The 18649-nt window shown below is 33.7% G+C and overlaps 1 protein-coding gene across 2 annotated transcripts in view; it reads left to right on the top strand.

The window, feature by feature from the left end:
- The window catches only part of MTA1-like (metastasis associated 1-like), a 152734-nt gene that overhangs the window by 67790 nt on the left and 66295 nt on the right, over positions 1-18649 (top strand). For both annotated transcript variants that reach the window (XM_075291317.1, XM_075291316.1), the window contains exon 2: positions 1657-1818. In XM_075291317.1, the coding sequence (XP_075147432.1) occupies positions 1657-1818 (162 nt within the window). The remainder of the gene's footprint in view (positions 1-1656; positions 1819-18649) is intronic.

Below are 18649 nucleotides of genomic sequence, written 5' to 3'. Positions count from 1 at the left end.
TATACCATTTATTCATTGTTCCACATTCGAGAGATCATATGTGGTATTCATAGCCAGGATATGGAATGCCTTGCCGATAGTGCTCAGGAATTTCAATTTCACTGTTCAGTTCAGGAATGAATTGTTTCTTAGATTCCAAAATGAGAAATTGATAATGCTTATAAAGGGTGATTCTTTTGAGGTTAGGATTTTCATGCATTAGTATTTGACAGATCACGTGGGATTTCAGACATGGTGTCAAAGAGAAAGATGCTCAGTATGCTTTGACATTTCATCATGAATAGCCGAACGATCTGCCACAACGTCGAATTTTCAGTGAATGGGCCCTAGAAAAGTTGGCAGAAAATCCGATTTTTTATCGACAAATTTTGTTCAGCGATGAGGCTCATTTCTGGTTGAATGGCTACGTAAATAAGCAAAATTGCCGCATTTGGAGTGAAGAGCAACCAGAAGCCGTTCAAGAACTGCCCATGCATCCCGAAAAATGCACTGTTTGGTGTGGTTTGTACGCTGGTGGAATCATTGGACCGTATTTTTTCAAAGATGCTGTTGGACGCAACGTTACGGTGAATGGCGATCGCTATCGTTCGATGCTAACAAACTTTTTGTTGCCAAAAATGGAAGAACTGAACTTGGTTGACATGTGGTTTCAACAAGATGGCGCTACATGCCACACAGCTCGCGATTCTATGGCCATTTTGAGGGAAAACTTCGGAGAACAATTCATCTCAAGAAATGGACCGGTAAGTTGGCCACCAAGATCATGCGATTTGACGCCTTTAGACTATTTTTTGTGGGGCTACGTCAAGTCTAAAGTCTACAGAAATAAGCCAGCAACTATTCCAGCTTTGGAAGACAACATTTCCGAAGAAATTCGGGCTATTCCGGCCGAAATGCTCGAAAAAGTTGCCCAAAATTGGACTTTCCGAATGGACCACCTAAGACGCAGCCGCGGTCAACATTTAAATGAAATTATCTTCAAAAAGTAAATGTCATGGACCAATCTAACGTTTCAAATAAAGAACCGATGAGATTTTGCAAATTTTATGCGTTTTTTGTTTAAAAAAAGTTATCAAGCTCTTAACAAATCACCCTTTAGTAGCCATTGCTTATAGTAGCCATTGCTTATAGTAGCCCATTAATAGGGATATATAGTTATCGTTCGAACCTTAAGCCATAAAAATATATAAATAGCCATAATTGGCCATATTAATAATAATATTAATAGAATTAATATGTATATATCTGAATTTAGTATTTTTCTAGTGATGTATAGAATTAAGATTTACTTAAATGGCAGTACACTATTATTGGCCTCGTTTGGCTTATTGTATTGTCTCAATAAATTTAAATTGAAAAGTACAGAAAGGGGCTTAACCCCCAGGGAAACGATTTTTCTAATATAAAACTTTATCTGGGAATGACAAAGTTCGTCTACTAAAATTAAGCAAACAAATGTGCCTACTTTCCGAAAACTGTTACAAATTTCTAATACAAACAAAATTATTAAAAGTACAACTAAGGAGTCAAACCTCAAAACAAGTCATAATTTACATATTACCTAAATATTGAAATATTTCTAAAATATATATACGCATTGTTAAATTTCTCAATTTAATTCTAATGAAAATTTCTTATTTTATATATCGGTTATAGATTATGTCTACGTGGAGACATCTCCAAATAGTCCGTATCTTATACGACGCATAGAGGAGCTAAATAAAAATCAAACAGGAAATGTCGAAGCAAAAGTAATGTGCTTCTACAGAAGGCGTGATCTTCCAAATCCCTTGGTACAATTAGCTGACAAACACCAACGTAAGTAAACATAGAGACATAAATCATTACAATTCGTTCATCCTTTAAGAAAAATGTGTATTAACTACTAAGTGAAGAGAATAAAAGCGATTTAGTATGAAATTAATTTTTCGTGTAAAACCATTCATGACGTCTAAAGCATAAAACGAAAACAGTATCCCTCATGTTCCGAATTTTCGTTTGGTCATAATTTCTTAACCCTGAAACTTTTAAACTTAAATCTTCGTAATATAGTTCTCTTTAATGAGAAAGTTCAAATTAAAATTATATTGGAGTTCGAGAGTATCACTATTTTTTCGTTAAACGAAAAAAAATTGCGATTGCGAAATTCGGAACATGGGGGATATGTTTAACCCTAGAAAGCTTAGCCTACTGAAAGTTACGTCTGTGGGACGTATCATAGTTTTTCATCATGGTGACAATATTTATGGATTTTTTTAATTATTGTACTTACACACTTGCATACAAATCCTTATCATTTATGGTGATTTCGTTTGGGAAAAAAGTGTTGCATAAAAATGGTACAACATTTTATGGTGTTACCACAATTTTGCCGAAACCCTCTGCAAATACCAAACCGTTTGCGTTTGATAACTAACAAAAAAGTTGCAACACTGATACAAAATCAAAACAAAAAAATCTAAAAAAACGGAATTGCATTTTGCTATTATATTAAAAATATTTAATATCAATTTTTTTATCGGGTTACACTTTTGGTCTTGGGTAACACCCCGTCAATCGAACGTGCACATTTTGGGCTAGCTGCACTGGATTTTGCAATCGAACAAATATTTTTTATTTATTTTAATTTTGGGGGTAAGGTGTATATACCAATCGAAATCACTATTAAACAATAGTTAGAATGTGGTCGGATTCTATGAGTACAATACCTACAGCTGAGCAATACCACAGCCGAGAGTAGTGAAACTTTATGAACTTCAAGTGATTGTTTTGTTTGCCTATTCAAATGGTTTTCAGCACAAAACAAAGATTAGTCTTGGAGGAAATCAACGTACACAGGGTAGCTGACTCGTAGCGTTTTTCTCCTTTTATAATTTTCTACCACAATGCAGTTTCCTTAATAATTCGAAAATTGGGTGTCCAAGTATGCCAGCCAACATTCTGAGAATCCTCACCATTTCGAAAACAAAAAAACGGCGTAAAAGTACCATCACTATTGAGAAGTTGTACCACGACAAGTTACTACAAAAACGCATAGCATGAGTGCAATTATTAAGTGCCTTTTTAGATACATTTAGAAAGACGCCAATAAGAGCCGCTTCAAACAGTTAGACAAAGTGCAATTTAAGATAGTTGTAATAGAATCATTGTTGTCAAGTAAATTACGACTGTTTAGATGTTTATTAATTTGAGTAAAAATTTATAAATAATTCCAGGTATACGAATAAAAATACATTGAACATAGTCTTAACAAAGGAATTATGTTGATTTATAAGTTGCAATTCTACTATATTCGGCTGATGCTCCAGCGTCTACCAGTGTTTATTCTTGATGGAGGCAGCGTGTCTAGAAAAATAACTGAAAACTATCTATTTATTCCATATGAAAAGTAGAAATTGGTTAACCAAAAACGTTGTCAGAATTGTTTCACCAAAACCCGCTAGAGTTCAATTAAAATGCATAATTATTTAATTATATTCATTTTAATTATTTTATTTATTAATTGCACTATGTCACATAGCTGTGTATTAGAACATATCAATATGTTTCATTTTAATTGGATTAAAACCGCTGAATTAATGATAAATTTGTGAACGTGTATATTTACAATCATAATTTTATCCAAGAGAGTAAAACCCATTCTAACTGTCTTGCAAGTTTATACTGAGTAACTTTTATTGGAAAATTACGCAAACAAACCTATTGTTGTCCAATTTTCGTAAATGCAATTCCATTCTATGAACAATATGCAGATTTTTGATCCTATCAATACGATGTTTTTATTGTATTTTTGTATGTTAAAAAATAATACCACATTCAAAACTTTATTTTCTTAATTTTTTAGCTTACACTGAAAAAAGCATGCCCGATTCAAAGATTTTGTCTTTATACTAATTATTTTTGTGTGAATTCCGGCTCAAATTTGAATTTATTCGTTTTCTCAGCTTTTTCTTTATGTGCTATCAAAGTGCTAACGACAACTTAAATTTCCAAATTCAGACTCGACTTCAAGTAGAAATTATTTTATGTATCAAGTAAAAAACGTCTTTAAAACATCTTCTATTTGTGAACGCTTTTTTGCTATGTGGTCAAGATAAAAAAGTCCACACATTTCATTAACTAACAACATTTTCTTTCATTTAAAGACATTTTTAAGTTGAATCACTTAACTATAAGGACAAAACGACTTCACTGACAAGTTTATCGACTTTTCGACAAGGAAAAAACTTTATATAAGTGAAACGCACAAATGCTATGCTAAGCAAAATTCGCATTCGTATTTTAAGGACATGAAATCTTTGGCCTCACGACAATATTTTTTCAGTGTACAACGCAATTCCCATGTAATTTCATGGGAAGAAACCAGAAGAAAGCTAAATGCATTTTTTCCCCACCAAACGATTTCAAAAAAAGCTAGATCTAGTGGGAAAAGAGCTAAATTGGCATCGCTGTTCACCAATATATCTTTTACAATTTTAAATAATTTATAATAAGTTAGTTGCGCTTGTTGTTTCTCAAAATATAAAATGGTTTTTGTAACAATGGTGATCGCAAAATACTTTCATGTACATTTCGTACTTTTTAATACGTTACGTGTACGTTGATACGTTTTGATACGTTATACAATTCCCTGAACAGATTTAAATCTGATTTTATTTACTTTCTATATTATAGCCCGGATCTCAAGCGTTAATTTAAGGTATAATACATATATATTTAGTTCGTATTTTTCTTGTCGTTTCACAATTTATTTCAAATTGATAGGTGTACACCTTTTTTGCTGACTGTAAGTATGCATTTCAGTAACTCAAGCCCAATGAATTCAGTTTTGTATAAATATAACATAAAAACAACATTTTTATACAATGCTCTGCAATTCCAAAAGTAATATAACAATTAATTTTTTAATATATAGTTACTAATTCAGTAAGATTTTTATTTAAAAATAAAAACAAAGATCTTTAATATTAAGTACGTGTTTCCCGATTTTCCAAAATTTGACCATAAAACTCTTATTGGTTGACTCTCCAAATAAGAGGTACAATTTTCTATAGAAATAAAATTTTAACAAAATTTTCTATAAAAAGTCGTTTCCATAGAATGAAGTTTTGCAAAAATTTTCATAGATATAAAGTTTTCCAAGAATTTACTATAGAAAAAAATTGCCAAAAATGTTCTGTAGAAATAAATTTTTGCAAGAATGTTCTATAGAAATAAAAATGTGCAAACATTTTCTACAGATATAAAGTTTTGAGAAATTTTGACAAAGTTTTCTATAGAAATAAAATTTGGCAAAATTTTCTATAGAATTAAAATTTTGACTAAATTTTCAATAGAAATAAAATTTGGCAAAAGTTTCTATCGAAATAGAATTTTGACAAAATTTTCTACCCGTGTAAAAATTGGGGGATCTGGTTTGATATGGAAAGATATGAGCCAAGATATGATCAGATCTGAGCAGATCCGAAAAATGGCTGTTGTAAACTGTACTTGGTTTATGGCCGAAATAAAAAATAATGTTGGAAGTTTATTCCTTAACCACTACTTTATTAAACGATGGCTTTTTATCGAATGACAAAATGGAGATCAGAATGACAATAGAAAAAGGAATAAGTAAAGATCATTACACAACAACAACAATTGACATTTGTTTACATTTGTATGAAAGGATCAGATTGCCACATCAGTTAGAAATACAACAATTCCCCCTCACTTAATTTCAAACTAATAAAATTTAATGTCTTATATAATCTCCAAAGTGTTGAGGAGCTCTTCGCTGCCTTTGTGAAGCACGACGACTTGGTGTGGTGTCATTCCCTGGTGTTACAAAAGTTGGCTGTTGCTCACTTCTTTGAGAAGCCGCTGGAAGTGCTGCGTTGGTAGACGAAAACTGGTTCCCAAGGCAATTGTTATAATAATAAGATGCTACAAGTGGTAAAAGCTCATTCGATTTTTCTTGAGTTGTATTATCCGCATTCTTTTCTGAAGACGGAACTTCTGAAGGGATCTGACTTTGAACATTTGTATATCTTAGCTGATTTATGCGGCGCTTGAAAACAAACACATTGTCTAATTTCACGATGTAATGCAATTTGCCTAATTTCTTCAGCACGAGGCCAAATTTCCAGGAGGGCTTGTTCGCTGTATAATATCTTGCTTGTACACGATCACCCTCACTAAGACCCCGTACAGGTTCGATTTGATCTGGGGATTTTGTCAATATTGCTGGTTTCAAAGCATCTAGGTTTATTCTTATTTGTCTTCCAGATACATTTCTGTCTTCCAGATAATCCTCCGTAGAAATTGGCATAAATTGGCCAACGGGAAGAGATAGAAAAGCTAAATTTTAACCAAAGATAAACTGAAACGATAGCTTTCGATTGGAATTAAAACCTTTTGCCAGAAATCTTCCGAATCGGAGTAACATTGCATATACGAGAGAGAGAGAAAAGTGACCACTGTGGCCAAATGGAAAAAGATGGGGTTCCAGATTTATATGTGAAAGATAGATCTTTTAGTGCTCTATCCGATGGTAGAAACAGATATTGCGAAATGTGTTTGGGAGTCGCAATATATGACTTGAAAAAAAGTGGACGCACTGCTCCTGGAGAGAAAAGTGACCACTGTGGCCAAATGGAAAAAGATGGGGTTCCAGATTTATGTGAAAGATAGATCTTTTAGTGCTCTATCCGATAGTAAAAAACGGATACAGCTAAATGTGTTTGGGAGTCTCAATATATGGCTTGGAAAAAAGTGGACGCACTGCTCCTGGAGAGAAAAGTGACCACTGTGGCCAAATGGAAAAAGATGGGGTTCCAGATTTATATGTGAAATATAGATCTTTTAGTGCTGTATCCGATGGTAGAAACGGATATTGTGAAATGTGTTTTAGAGTCTCAATATATGGGTTGGAAAAAAATGGGGGCACTGCTCCTAGAGAAAAATGGAAAAGATGGGGTTCCAGTCACAGAAATATCACTAAAATATTTTAAATTAAAAACGCATTCATTTAAAAAAATTAACTTTTTAATAAAATTCAAAAATATTGTAAACAAAATGAGTGAATGTTTTTTAACACTTTAATTCAATAAACACAATTTTTCTACGTACATACACTCAAAAAAAGTTTACTTGGATCCAAAGATTTTGACCCTCCCTTAAGGATTTTGGTATTGATTCCGAGCCAAAGATGCGGTTTCTTTAAAATAAAGAATTTTTTTAGCGACCTATCTGGGTTTAAATCTAGAACCAATAAAATTAAAATTAGGATACAGATCTCATTTATCAAATTTTCATTCTCTTTTCGCGGTTTATTAATAAAAGTACTCACGTACAAACAAATGCCAGTTAAAAAATCCAAATTATAAATCCAAAAACTTTAAACCAAAGACGTTAAATCCTCAAAATAAGTCTTAGCCTTTATTTGAAGCGTTTTTATCTTAAATGTAGAGTTTCAATATTTCAGTTAATTTAAGGACAATTTCTTTAAATCAAAAATGCGTTTCTTTACTTTAAGGAAATTTTGCCTTAGTTCAAAGACATGATACTTCAACGGAGGAACGCAAATTTATGAAAAAAAAAATTTTGAAGCAAATATTATCCACTTTATTTTAATTAAACTTTCATTATTTAAAAGAAATTTGTCCTTAATATTTTGTAAATTTCGCATCCTAAAAGGTTGCGTGTACTACACATTTTTTAATAAAATTTTGACGCAAATCTAAAGAATAATTAAAATCGCAAATTTTATAAAAAATTTAAACTTTTGTAAGATTATAAGAATATTAATTTATCTAACAGACAATTAATTATAAATAAATTAACAGTGGAACAAAAAACAAATAATTGCCTCAATTAAAAACTTAATACACCTAGACCTCGGTTTGGGTCGTTTCGTTTTGCGTTGTTTCGAATTTGCGTCGCTGTTGAATTAGTACTAGTTTTCACTTTTCGTCGTTAGATTTTCAAAGTTGCGTTATTATCTATCTCCAATCTTTGAACAGTTTGCCATAAAAACTCATAATTCACTTTGCGTCGTGTTTTTTGGAACGTATCTGCCTAGGTATAGAATGTTTCGACCAAAATCAATAAAATTTTTAATTCAAATAGAATATTAATTAACAAGTTCCTATATTTCACATATAAAACTGGAATCCCATCTTTTTCCATTTGGCCACAGTGGTCACTTTTCTCTTGAGGAGCAGTGCGTCCACTTTTTTTCAAGCCATATATTGAGACTCCCAAACACATTTAGCTGTATCCGTTTTTACCATCGGATAGAGCACTAAAAGATCTATCTTTCACATATAAATCTGGAACCCCATTTGGCCACAGTGGTCACTTTTCTCTCTGTTTCGTATATGCAACGTTACTCCGATTCGGAAGATTTCTGGCAAAAGGTTTTAATTCCAATCGAAAGCTATCGTTTCAGTTTATCTTTGGTTAAAATTTGTCTTCCCGCTTGGCCAATTTATGCCAATTTCTACGGAGGATTATATCACAAAAAATTATTCGTATATAACTCATTTTTCACATATAGGTGGCGCTTCATCTTAGTGATACCGATGGGAGTATAATGTAATTCTTCCAATATACATTTTTGAAGAGAAGATGGCACCAAAAATTTTTTTGACAAATGGACATCTTCACTCGTTGCTTGACGGATTGATTTGAAAGTTACATTTTTTGAATTAATTTGTTGCACAGCAGCCAAAGCATAATGCATGAACTTCCTTGTCGATAAAATTAATCAAATGCATACCTGCTTTTGACGGTGCTCTGGACAAGCAATCTGCATTCACATTTTCCTCGCTGATTTTTGTGACAACTTCATAATTGTATCTGGTCAAAAATGCTGCATATCGTTGAAGACGTGAAGAAGTCATCTAAGGAATTTTTGAATTCTGATAAAAATACGGGAGAGCGGCTGGTTATCAGTCACCAACTTGAATTTTCGTCCAAAAACGTATTCATGACAATGTTGCACGGCAAAAATAATTGCAAGAGCTTCACGGTCTAATTGTGAGTAATTCTGCTCTGCTTGGGTTAGTGATCGTGAGGCGAAAGCGATTGGCCTTTCTTCTCCATTAATCAAGTGAGATAATACTCCAGCAATACCCATGGGGCTAGCATCATAGGCAAGCTGTATTGGTATGGTTGGGCTGAACGGCATCAAAACTTGATCACTTGCAATTTCCCATTTTAAGCTTTCGAAGGCTTTTTCACAATTATTTGTCCACTTGAATGTTGTATTTTTCGGAAGCAAGTGTCTTAAAGGTGTTGTAATTGTAGAAGCATTCGGTATGAACCTAGAATAATAGGTCACCATACCTAAAAATCGACGAACGTCATCTACATTTTCAAGTATAGCCTTAACTTTTGATGACGACTTTTGAATATTATTGTATTGAATCACATGTCCCAAAAATTCAATCTGGTTTTCGAAAAATTTTCAGTTTGAAATGTTCAAATGAAGATCATATTTTTGTAATTGATTCAAACATGCCCTTAAATTTCGTTTGCACTCCAATAACGTTTCACCATGTACCACAATGTCATCAAGGTAAGATTCAGTTTTTGGGACTTCGCGTAAAATTTGGTCTATGATTCTGTTGAACTCTGCTGGGGCCGTTTTAATTCCAAAGGAATTACTTGACTCTGTATCAACTGAAACATGTAAGTACGCCTTGAATAAATCCAAACGGCAGAAAAATTTAGAGTCTCTCAAACTATTGAATATTTCATCAATTTTTCGAATTGGGTAGTGTGCGTCAACAAGCCGTTGGTTTACGCCGACTTTGTAATCGACGCATAAACGCACCCCTCCGTCTGCCTTTGGTATTACAACGAATGGGGATCCCCAATCACTATTTGGTACTTTTGTTATAATCCCCTCTTTTTTCCAGTGTATCAAGCTCTCGATCATCGCGTTCGGTCAATGCATAAGGAATCTGACGTTCCTTTGTGTACACAGGTGTGGCGCATTCTCGTAGCTTCAATGCTACTTTATAATTGGAGATACACCCAATCTTTTTGTTGAAAAACATTAGAAAACTCTGAAATGAACTCTTGTGTATCATTTAAAGCTTCTACAGCGTTCGTAAAATTATTCGAAATGTCATCTAGTTCATTCAGGTTAATACCGAGACGTCTAATCCAAGTTCGACCAATTAATGCGGCACACCCATTCTGTACAATATACAAATCTTCACATACAGAACAATTCTTAAAATGAACGTTGAACTTCACTTTCCCGTCCGGTACAAATGTATCTTGAGTGTACGATCTGAAGACAATATTTGTAGGAATTAATTTCTTTGGAAGACGTAAATTTTCAAATTCATTTCTGGGCAAAAATGAATAGCCTGAACCTGAGTCTACCTCAAAACGTACCACTTGGCTTTCTATGTTGAGATTAGCGTAATAGCGTCCGGAATACGAATACTCGTTTTGATAAACGTCCACAATTTTGAAAATTCCGTAATCGGATTCATCGGAATGAATTTGATTTGTGGTGCTTCCTCGCGTATCCTGCTTTGTGTTTTGTCCGGCATTAGGACCATTCGCCAAAATAGAAGCAATGCAAAGTCTGCCTACATGCCCATGTTTGAAACATAAATTGCATTTTAGATTTTTGCTGGATCGGCAATCTTTTGCGTAATGGCTTTTTTTTGCCACAACGTAAACATAAATCCGCAATGCCCAGCTGTTCATAATTTATTTTACCTTTTTGTCCCCGTCGACTTACATGTCGGGTTTTTGTTTTATTGTGCTTCTTGAAAATTTTGTTGATATCTGCTGCTTTGCTGGAACACGTAGCTGAAGCTTGTGACAATTCCTTTGCGTCCAATTTTGCCGCCTCTAAAGCCAACGCTTTTGATACAATATCTTCAGACTTACTTGCACTTGCCTGTAGGAGCTGTTCTCTGATGTTATTGTCGTTTATGCCCCTGATGAACTGAGCCCTCAGAAAGACATCTGCAATAGAAACTCCAAATTGACACGGTGACACAAATTAGCACGTATTAATATGAGAACGAAGGGTAGCAACAAATCTGCCACTGATTGACCTTCCGACTGATATTTTGATAGAAACTTGTGTTGAGCCACAAGAATGTTCCTTTTTGGTGCCAAATGTTCTTCCAAAAGTTTTATTAGCTCGTCGTACTCGTAATTTTGTCGCAACTTTTGGTGCAGCAAGCGAGGCCACCATGTTGAAAAATTTTGCGCCAATTGAATTAAACAACAACTTTGTGCAGTAGCTTTTGTTGGTTTGTACCCCCTTCATAGTTAAGTAATTCGAGAATATTTGGATGTAATTTTGGTAAGTTTCCTTTCCGGGGTCAAAAACATCGAAATTAGGCACAAGAGCTGTGTTGATACTGCTGCTATTACCAACGATGTTATTTTGGCTTCCCCCTATGGAATCAGTACCTGTGTTTGCAAGAAGCTTTCAAATTGTTCGGCATTCATTGTAACTTTACAATTAAAGCGTGTACTTGCTTTAATAATATCGAATGTTTTTTTATATTTTTTTTATTTATTTCATTGATTTACACTCGTTGCCAAACTGTTGTAACCCGTACTTAGTTTATGGCCGAAATAAAAAAGAATATTGGATGTTTATTCCTTAATCACTTTATTTTAAGAAATAATTGTACACCAAACGATGCCTTTTTATCGAATGACAAAATGGAGATCAGAATGACAATAGAAAAAGGAATAAGTAAAGATCATTACGCAACAACAACAATTGACATTTGTTTACATTTGTATGAAAGGATCAGGTTGCCACATCAGTTAGAAATTGAACAATGGTTGTAGCTGGTCAGATCTAAATACTATGGAATTGGATATCAAAAATGAGACACATCTAATCAGATATAAACAGATCCAATTCGATATAATTGTATATTATTTGATACTTTTATACCTTTCGAGCTATTTGAACAGCATACACACAACATTTTTTTTTTGATTTCAATCACGAAAATCGCGGATTCAATCATTTTTTTAATTGAAATGTCTTCAATCACGAAAATGATAGTATCAAACACCCATTTTTATTGAAAACCAACACGATTTTCAATTAAAGATTTAATTTAATAATTTAATAATTGGGAGCCACCGTGGTGCAATGGTTAGCATGCCCGCCTTGCATACACAAGGTCGTGGGTTCGATTCCTGCTACGACCGAACACCAAAAAGTTTTTCAGCGGTGGATTATCCCACCTCAGTAATGCTGGTGACATTTCTGAGGGTTTCAAAGCTTCTCTAAGTGGTTTCACTGGAATGTGGAACGCCGTTCGGACTCGGCTATAAAAAGGAGGTCCCTTGTCATTGAGCTTAACATGGAATCGGGCAGCACTCAGTGATAAGAGAGAAGTTCACCACTGTGGTATCACAATGGACTGAATAGTCTAAGTGAGCCTGATACATCGGGCTGCCACATAACCTAACCTAACCTAACCTAATTGAATTTTGTCACGGAATCAATTAATTGTGTGATTGAATAAATTAAAAATGTTATTGATTTTTGACATAAAATTCAATCACAGTTTTAATTGAATCAACTAAAATTTTAATTTATTTCGCGACAAAAATCGATCAACTATTTGATTGATTCAATTAAATTATTAATTGATATGGGCAATAAATTTAAATCAAAAATGTATATATTGCGCCCAATATCTTATTTAGTCTTATTTGAAATAAAAGAAAATATGCGTTTTTTATAAAAAATCATCAATATTTTATTTTTCTGATTTATGTTATAGACTAAAGAATTTGGTTTTTGTAATTTGTGTGTTTTGTTCTAACATAACTTAGACATACTATTATGATCAATAACAACTAAAGGGTTTAAAACTTAACTATATAAATCATTATCTTCCTTATCATATTAACGATGTCAGCAAGTTCCTTCTAATATTTAGATGCGCCTAGATTTGCAATAAATCAGCAGCCTGTAAGCTAAATTAGTTTTTCTGAAAGTAAACAGAATAATTCGAATTTAATTTTGTTCAATTAAAAGTTAATTTTGTTAAACATTACCTGCAAAGAATATCACGTTCCAGGTTGCATATTTATAATCTTCTTTTGCAGTTGTAGTCGTTTAGCATAAAAAGGTGTATTAAATGGTGATACGGTCAAAATTTGGTCAATATAAACTTGACGTATTTCTTTCAATTTTCCATTTAAAAAACCCCTCATTTTGAAGGTGTGTGTGTGTAGAATGTTGCTCCTATTTTGATCTTGGAATTCACTCTTCAGTTGTCAAAATGCCGTCCAAGCAAGAAGAGCAGCGTATCAAAATTTTGCTCGCGCATCGCGAAAATCCGAGCTACTCGCACGCAAAGCTGGCAAAATCGCTAAAAGTTGCCAAATCAACCGTTACAAATGTAATTAAAGTGTTTAGGGAACGTTTGTCGACAGCCAGGAAGTCCGGATCGGGGGGAAATCGAAAACCGGAAGCCGCTGAGACGACAAAGAGAGTTGCCGGTAGTTTCAAGCGAAACCCTAACCTCTCTCTCCGAGATGCCGCAAATAAGCTGGGTGTATCGTCTACAACCGTGCATCGAGCCAAAAAACCGGACTATCGACTTACAAGAAGGTAGTGACTCCAAATCGCGATGATAAACAAAATACGACGGCCAAGCGCGATCCCGGAGGCTGTACACGACGATGCTGACGAAGTTTGACTGCGTGGTAATGGACGACGAAACCTACGTCAAAGCCGACTACAAGCAGCTTTCGGGACAGGAGTTTTATACTGCAAAAGGAAGGGGAAAGGTAGCAGATATTTTCAAGCACATAAAGCTGTCAAAGTTCGCAAAGAAATATCTGGTTTGGCAAGCCATCTGTACCTGTGGCGTGAAAAGCAGAATTTTCATAGCTTCCGGGACTCAACCAAGAAATTTACGTGAAGGTTAGGTTAGGTTAAAGTGGCAGCCCGATTAAATTTCAGGCTCACTTAGACTATTCAGTCCATTGTGATACCACATTTAACTAAAAGTACCTATTACATATGGGCACTTCTAGTCTTAACCACTGAGCCTTCTCTATTATTTACTTTTGTGGAACCAACCAGATTGCTCCAAAAACATTAACAAACTGCTTAAGTTAACGTTTTATAGCAGATATTAGGAGTGCTATCTGACGCCTTGAGAACACTAGCATATCTTGTGTGCGGTTTAAGTTTAAATGGGGCCATATTTGCTTGGTGTCGTTACAACCCTTGCAATTTTCCCATCGAATATTGGCCATCATAACAGCCTTCTCACGCAGTAAGAGCTTGCAGGTGGCCAGAGGCATACCAACAGATTCTAGTTCCCCTGGAATATGTAAGGTAGTTCCTAGCCTTGCTAACACATATGCTTCACAGTTCCCCGGTATGTTCCTATGACCAGGCACCCATATTAGGTGAATATTGTACTGCTCAGCCATCTCGTTGAGAGATTTGCGGCAGTCTATGGCCGTTTTTGAGTTAAGGAACACAGAGTCCAAGGATTTTATTGCAGGTTGACTGTCTGAGTATATATTAATGCCAATATTTGTTGGAACATTACTTCTCAGCCAATTCACCACCTCTCTTATTGCCAATATTTCAGCCTGAAAAACACTACAGTGATTAGGTAACCTTTTCGCTATTCGAATTTCCAGATCTTTAGGATATACTCCGAACCCCACTTGTCCATTCAATTTGGAGCCATCAGTATAGAAATCTATATATCTTTTATTCCCCGGGGTCTGTGTACACCACGCCTCACTGTTGGGAATTAGAGTTTCAAACTTTTTGTCGAAAAGTGGTTTTGCCAGGGTGTAATCCACTACGTTAGGCACATCTGGCATTACTTTGAGGACCGAACTATGACCGTACATTTCTTCCGACCACAGCGATAGCTCGCCCAACCGCACAGCCGTTGTTGCAGCTGACTGTTTGGCCAAAATGTCTAAAGGCAATAGATGTAGCATGATATTAAGGGAGTCTGTTCCATGTGTGTGAAGATAAATTCGAATTTGAAATTTGCAGCAAAAACTTAGCCGAGGCACAAACCAGCACCAAAAATATTTTTCAAATTCGAATTTAGGATTTCAAATTCGAATTTGGATTTTTCGTATTTGGCTTATTATTTAAAAACTAAGCCGCGTGCGATATAGAGACTAGGCTCATTGGAAAGGGCTTGAGCTCAGCTTTCATAATCACAAAAGTCTTCATTAGAAAAGTATTTGTGAAAAGCGAAAATTTGAAAACAAAATGTTCATCAAATTTTTACAACGGGCCCACTGTGCCAAAACTAAGCCGCGTGCGATATAGAGACTAGGCTCATTGGAAAAAGCTTGAGCTCAGCTTTCATACCAACGAAAGTCTTCATTAGAAAAGTATTTGTGAAAAGCGGAAATTTGAAAATGCTTTTTCAACAAATTTTTACAACGGAGCCCACTGTGCCAAAACTAAGCCGCGTGCGGTATAGAGACTAGGCTCGTTGGAAAGGGCTTGAGCTCAGCTTTCATAATCACAAAAGTCTTCATTAGAAAAGTATTTGTGAAGAGCGCAAATATGAAAATCAAATTTAAAAAGAAATATCATATTGAAAATAAATAAATCCAATTTATTTATTTAGCATAGCATGCCTAATTTTAAACAATACTTCGTTAAATTATTAAATTAAATTTGATATAATTTTGTTTATTTAATTTGGTAATTTTACATTACGAAGCAGGTTCAACATTTCCTTTTACATACAAAATGAGCGCTTTTTTAAGAAATGTGTGTTATTTTCATTTTTTAATTCAATTGGCAGTTCATTAAATAATTTAAGCCTATTATATAATAATAAATATAAAAAATATAAACTCTTAAACAATTGCAAAAAAATATTTCTTCGACTGGTAAAATAATTATAAATAAATAAATAATAGAAAATTATACAATTGATTGTCTCTAATAAAAAAATTTAGTTTTCTACCAAAATCAATCAAATTTTTAAGTGAAGCAATTAAAAATTAAGTGAAAGTGCCGAAGAAAACAATTGCTTTTTTAACCAAGAATGTTTTTTATGTATAATTACTTCTATGATTAATACTATCGTGATTGATCAGTTAAAAGTTTAATTGGAAATACGTTGGTAGTAGTTTTTTCTGTGTATGGTCTACTATTAGTTTTTAATTAATTTTTAGGTTTTTGCACAAAAAATTTTGTTTACTTTTTTATCACGAAATTAATTGAACCAATTAAAAAATTAATCGACACTATTATTTATTTGTAGTTTAATTAATTATAAATGAGTAATGATACAATAAACAGTTTATTGGCATAATTTAAAAATTAATTGAATCAACACTACAATTGATTGTACATTCCGAATTAATTAACTATTTTTGTAATTTGTGATTGATGCTATCTACTTCTTTATGTAAGCAATTTCAATAAAAATAAAATTGCTTCAGTGAAAAAATAGTGTTTTGCTATCGTAATCAATTACACTTTTAATGGAATCAATTGGATTTAATTGAATTAATTAAATTTGCGGACAAAATGATTCGGAGCCGCGAATCAACAAAATCTTCATCACGCAGCAAAAATACCACCAATATATTTTAAATTAAAGTTTTAATTAATAATTTAATTTAAAATCTATTTAATCACAATTTAATTGATTTCATTATTTATTTAGTTAAAACAAAAATCAATTGCAAAATTGAATTGGAACAACTAATTTTTTAGTTGTTATAGATGATTGATATTATCATTTTCGTGATAGAAAAAAAATTAATTAAAAATTGATTGGAGCAATTAATTTTGCGATATATCAAAACGCAGTGAACATAAAAGTTTATTGATAAATATCAGCTGTTCCCAAAGTGTGAGTCCTACGCAGAAAACATATCTTCAACACATTTCCTTTGAAAAAGTTTATAGGAGTTGAAAAATTTTCCAATTAATAAATTAATTGATGCAATTAACTTTTTAAACAAGATGGAAACATTACATTAATTAATAATCTTAAAATTTTTAAGTAAAAAACTAATTGATACAATCAACTTTTTAATGAAAAAATTAATTGAGTTTTGCAATCAACATCAACTAAATTTTTAATTTAGTCATTTAAAAAATTAATTCAAATTTGCTCTTGACATCAATTAATTTTTTTAATGTCATTTTCGTGATTTAAGAAATTTCAATTAAATAATTAAATGTATCAATTAATTTCGTGATTGAAACAGAAAAAAAAACATTTTTGTGTGTATACAAAAAAGAATATTGACAATACTGAGAAATTGTTTATCCTTTAAATAAAACTTTAAAATTTAATTACATCTATATGGTGGAGACTATTGTGATTATGAAAGCTGAGCTCAAGCCCTTTCCAACGAGCCTAGTCTCTATACCGCACGCGGCTTAGTTTTGGCACAGTGGGCCCGTTGTAAAAATTTGTTGAAAATTTTGTTTTCAAATTTTCGCTTTTCACAAATACTTTTCTAATGAAGACTTTCGTTGGTATGAAAGCTGAGCTCAAGCCCTTTCCAACGAGCCTAGTCTCTATACCGCACTCGGCTTAGTTTTGACACAGTGGGCTCCGTTGTAAAAATTTGTTGACAAAGCATTTTCAAATTTCCGCTTTTCACAAATACTTTTCTAATGAAGACTTTTGTGATTATGAAAGCTGAGCTCAAGCCCTTTTTAATGAGCCTAGTCTCTATATCGCAAGCGGCTTAGTTTTTGGCACAGTGGGCCCGTTGTAAAAATTTGATGAAAATTTTGTTTTCAAATTTTCGCTTTTCACAAATACTTTTCTAATGAAGACTTTTGTGATTATGAAAGCTGAGCTCAAGCCCTTTCCAATGAGCCTAGTCTCTATATCGCACGCGGCTTAGTTTTGGCACAGTGGGCCCGTTGTAAAAATTTGTTGAAAATTTTGTTTTCAAATTTTCGCTTTTCACAAATACTTTTCTAATGAAGACTTTCGTTGGTATGAAAGCTGAGCTCAAGCCCTTTCCAACGAGCCTAGTCTCTATACCGCACGCGGCTTAGTTTTGGCACAGTGGGCTCCGTTGTAAAAATTTGTTGACAAAGCATTTTCAACTTTCCGCTTTTCACAAATACTTTTCTAATGAAGACTTTTGTGATTATGAAAGCTGAGCTCAAGCCCTTTCCAACGAGCCTAGTCTCTATACCGCACGCGGCTTAGTTTTGGCACAGTGGGCTCCGCTGTAAAAATTTGTTGAAAATGTTGTTTTCAAATTTTCGCTTTTCACAAATACTTTTCTAATGAAGACTTTTGTGATTATGAAAGCTGAGCTCAAGCCCTTTCCAATGAGCCTAGTCTCTATATCGCACGCGACTTAGTTTTGGCACAGTGGGCCCGTTGTAAAAATTTGTTGAAAATTTTGTTTTCAAATTTTCGCTTTTCACAAATACTTTTTTAATGAAGACTTTTGTGATTATGAAAGCTGATCTCAAGCCCTTTCCAACGAGCCTAGTCTCTATACCGCACGCGGCTTAGTTTTGGCACAGTGGGCTCCCTTGTAAAAATTTGTTGAAAAAGCATTTTCAAGTTTCCGCTTTTCACAAATACTTTTCTAATGAAGACTTTTGTGATTATGAAAGCTGAGCTCAAGCCCTTTCCAATGAGCCTACTCTCTATAT

This window comes from Haematobia irritans, chromosome 1, assembly GCF_050003625.1.
Source record: "Haematobia irritans isolate KBUSLIRL chromosome 1, ASM5000362v1, whole genome shotgun sequence".
Taxonomy (NCBI): domain Eukaryota; kingdom Metazoa; phylum Arthropoda; class Insecta; order Diptera; family Muscidae; genus Haematobia; species Haematobia irritans.
The sequence above is the reverse complement of the archived record's forward strand: the minus strand, read 5'-3'. Positions and strand labels throughout refer to the sequence as shown.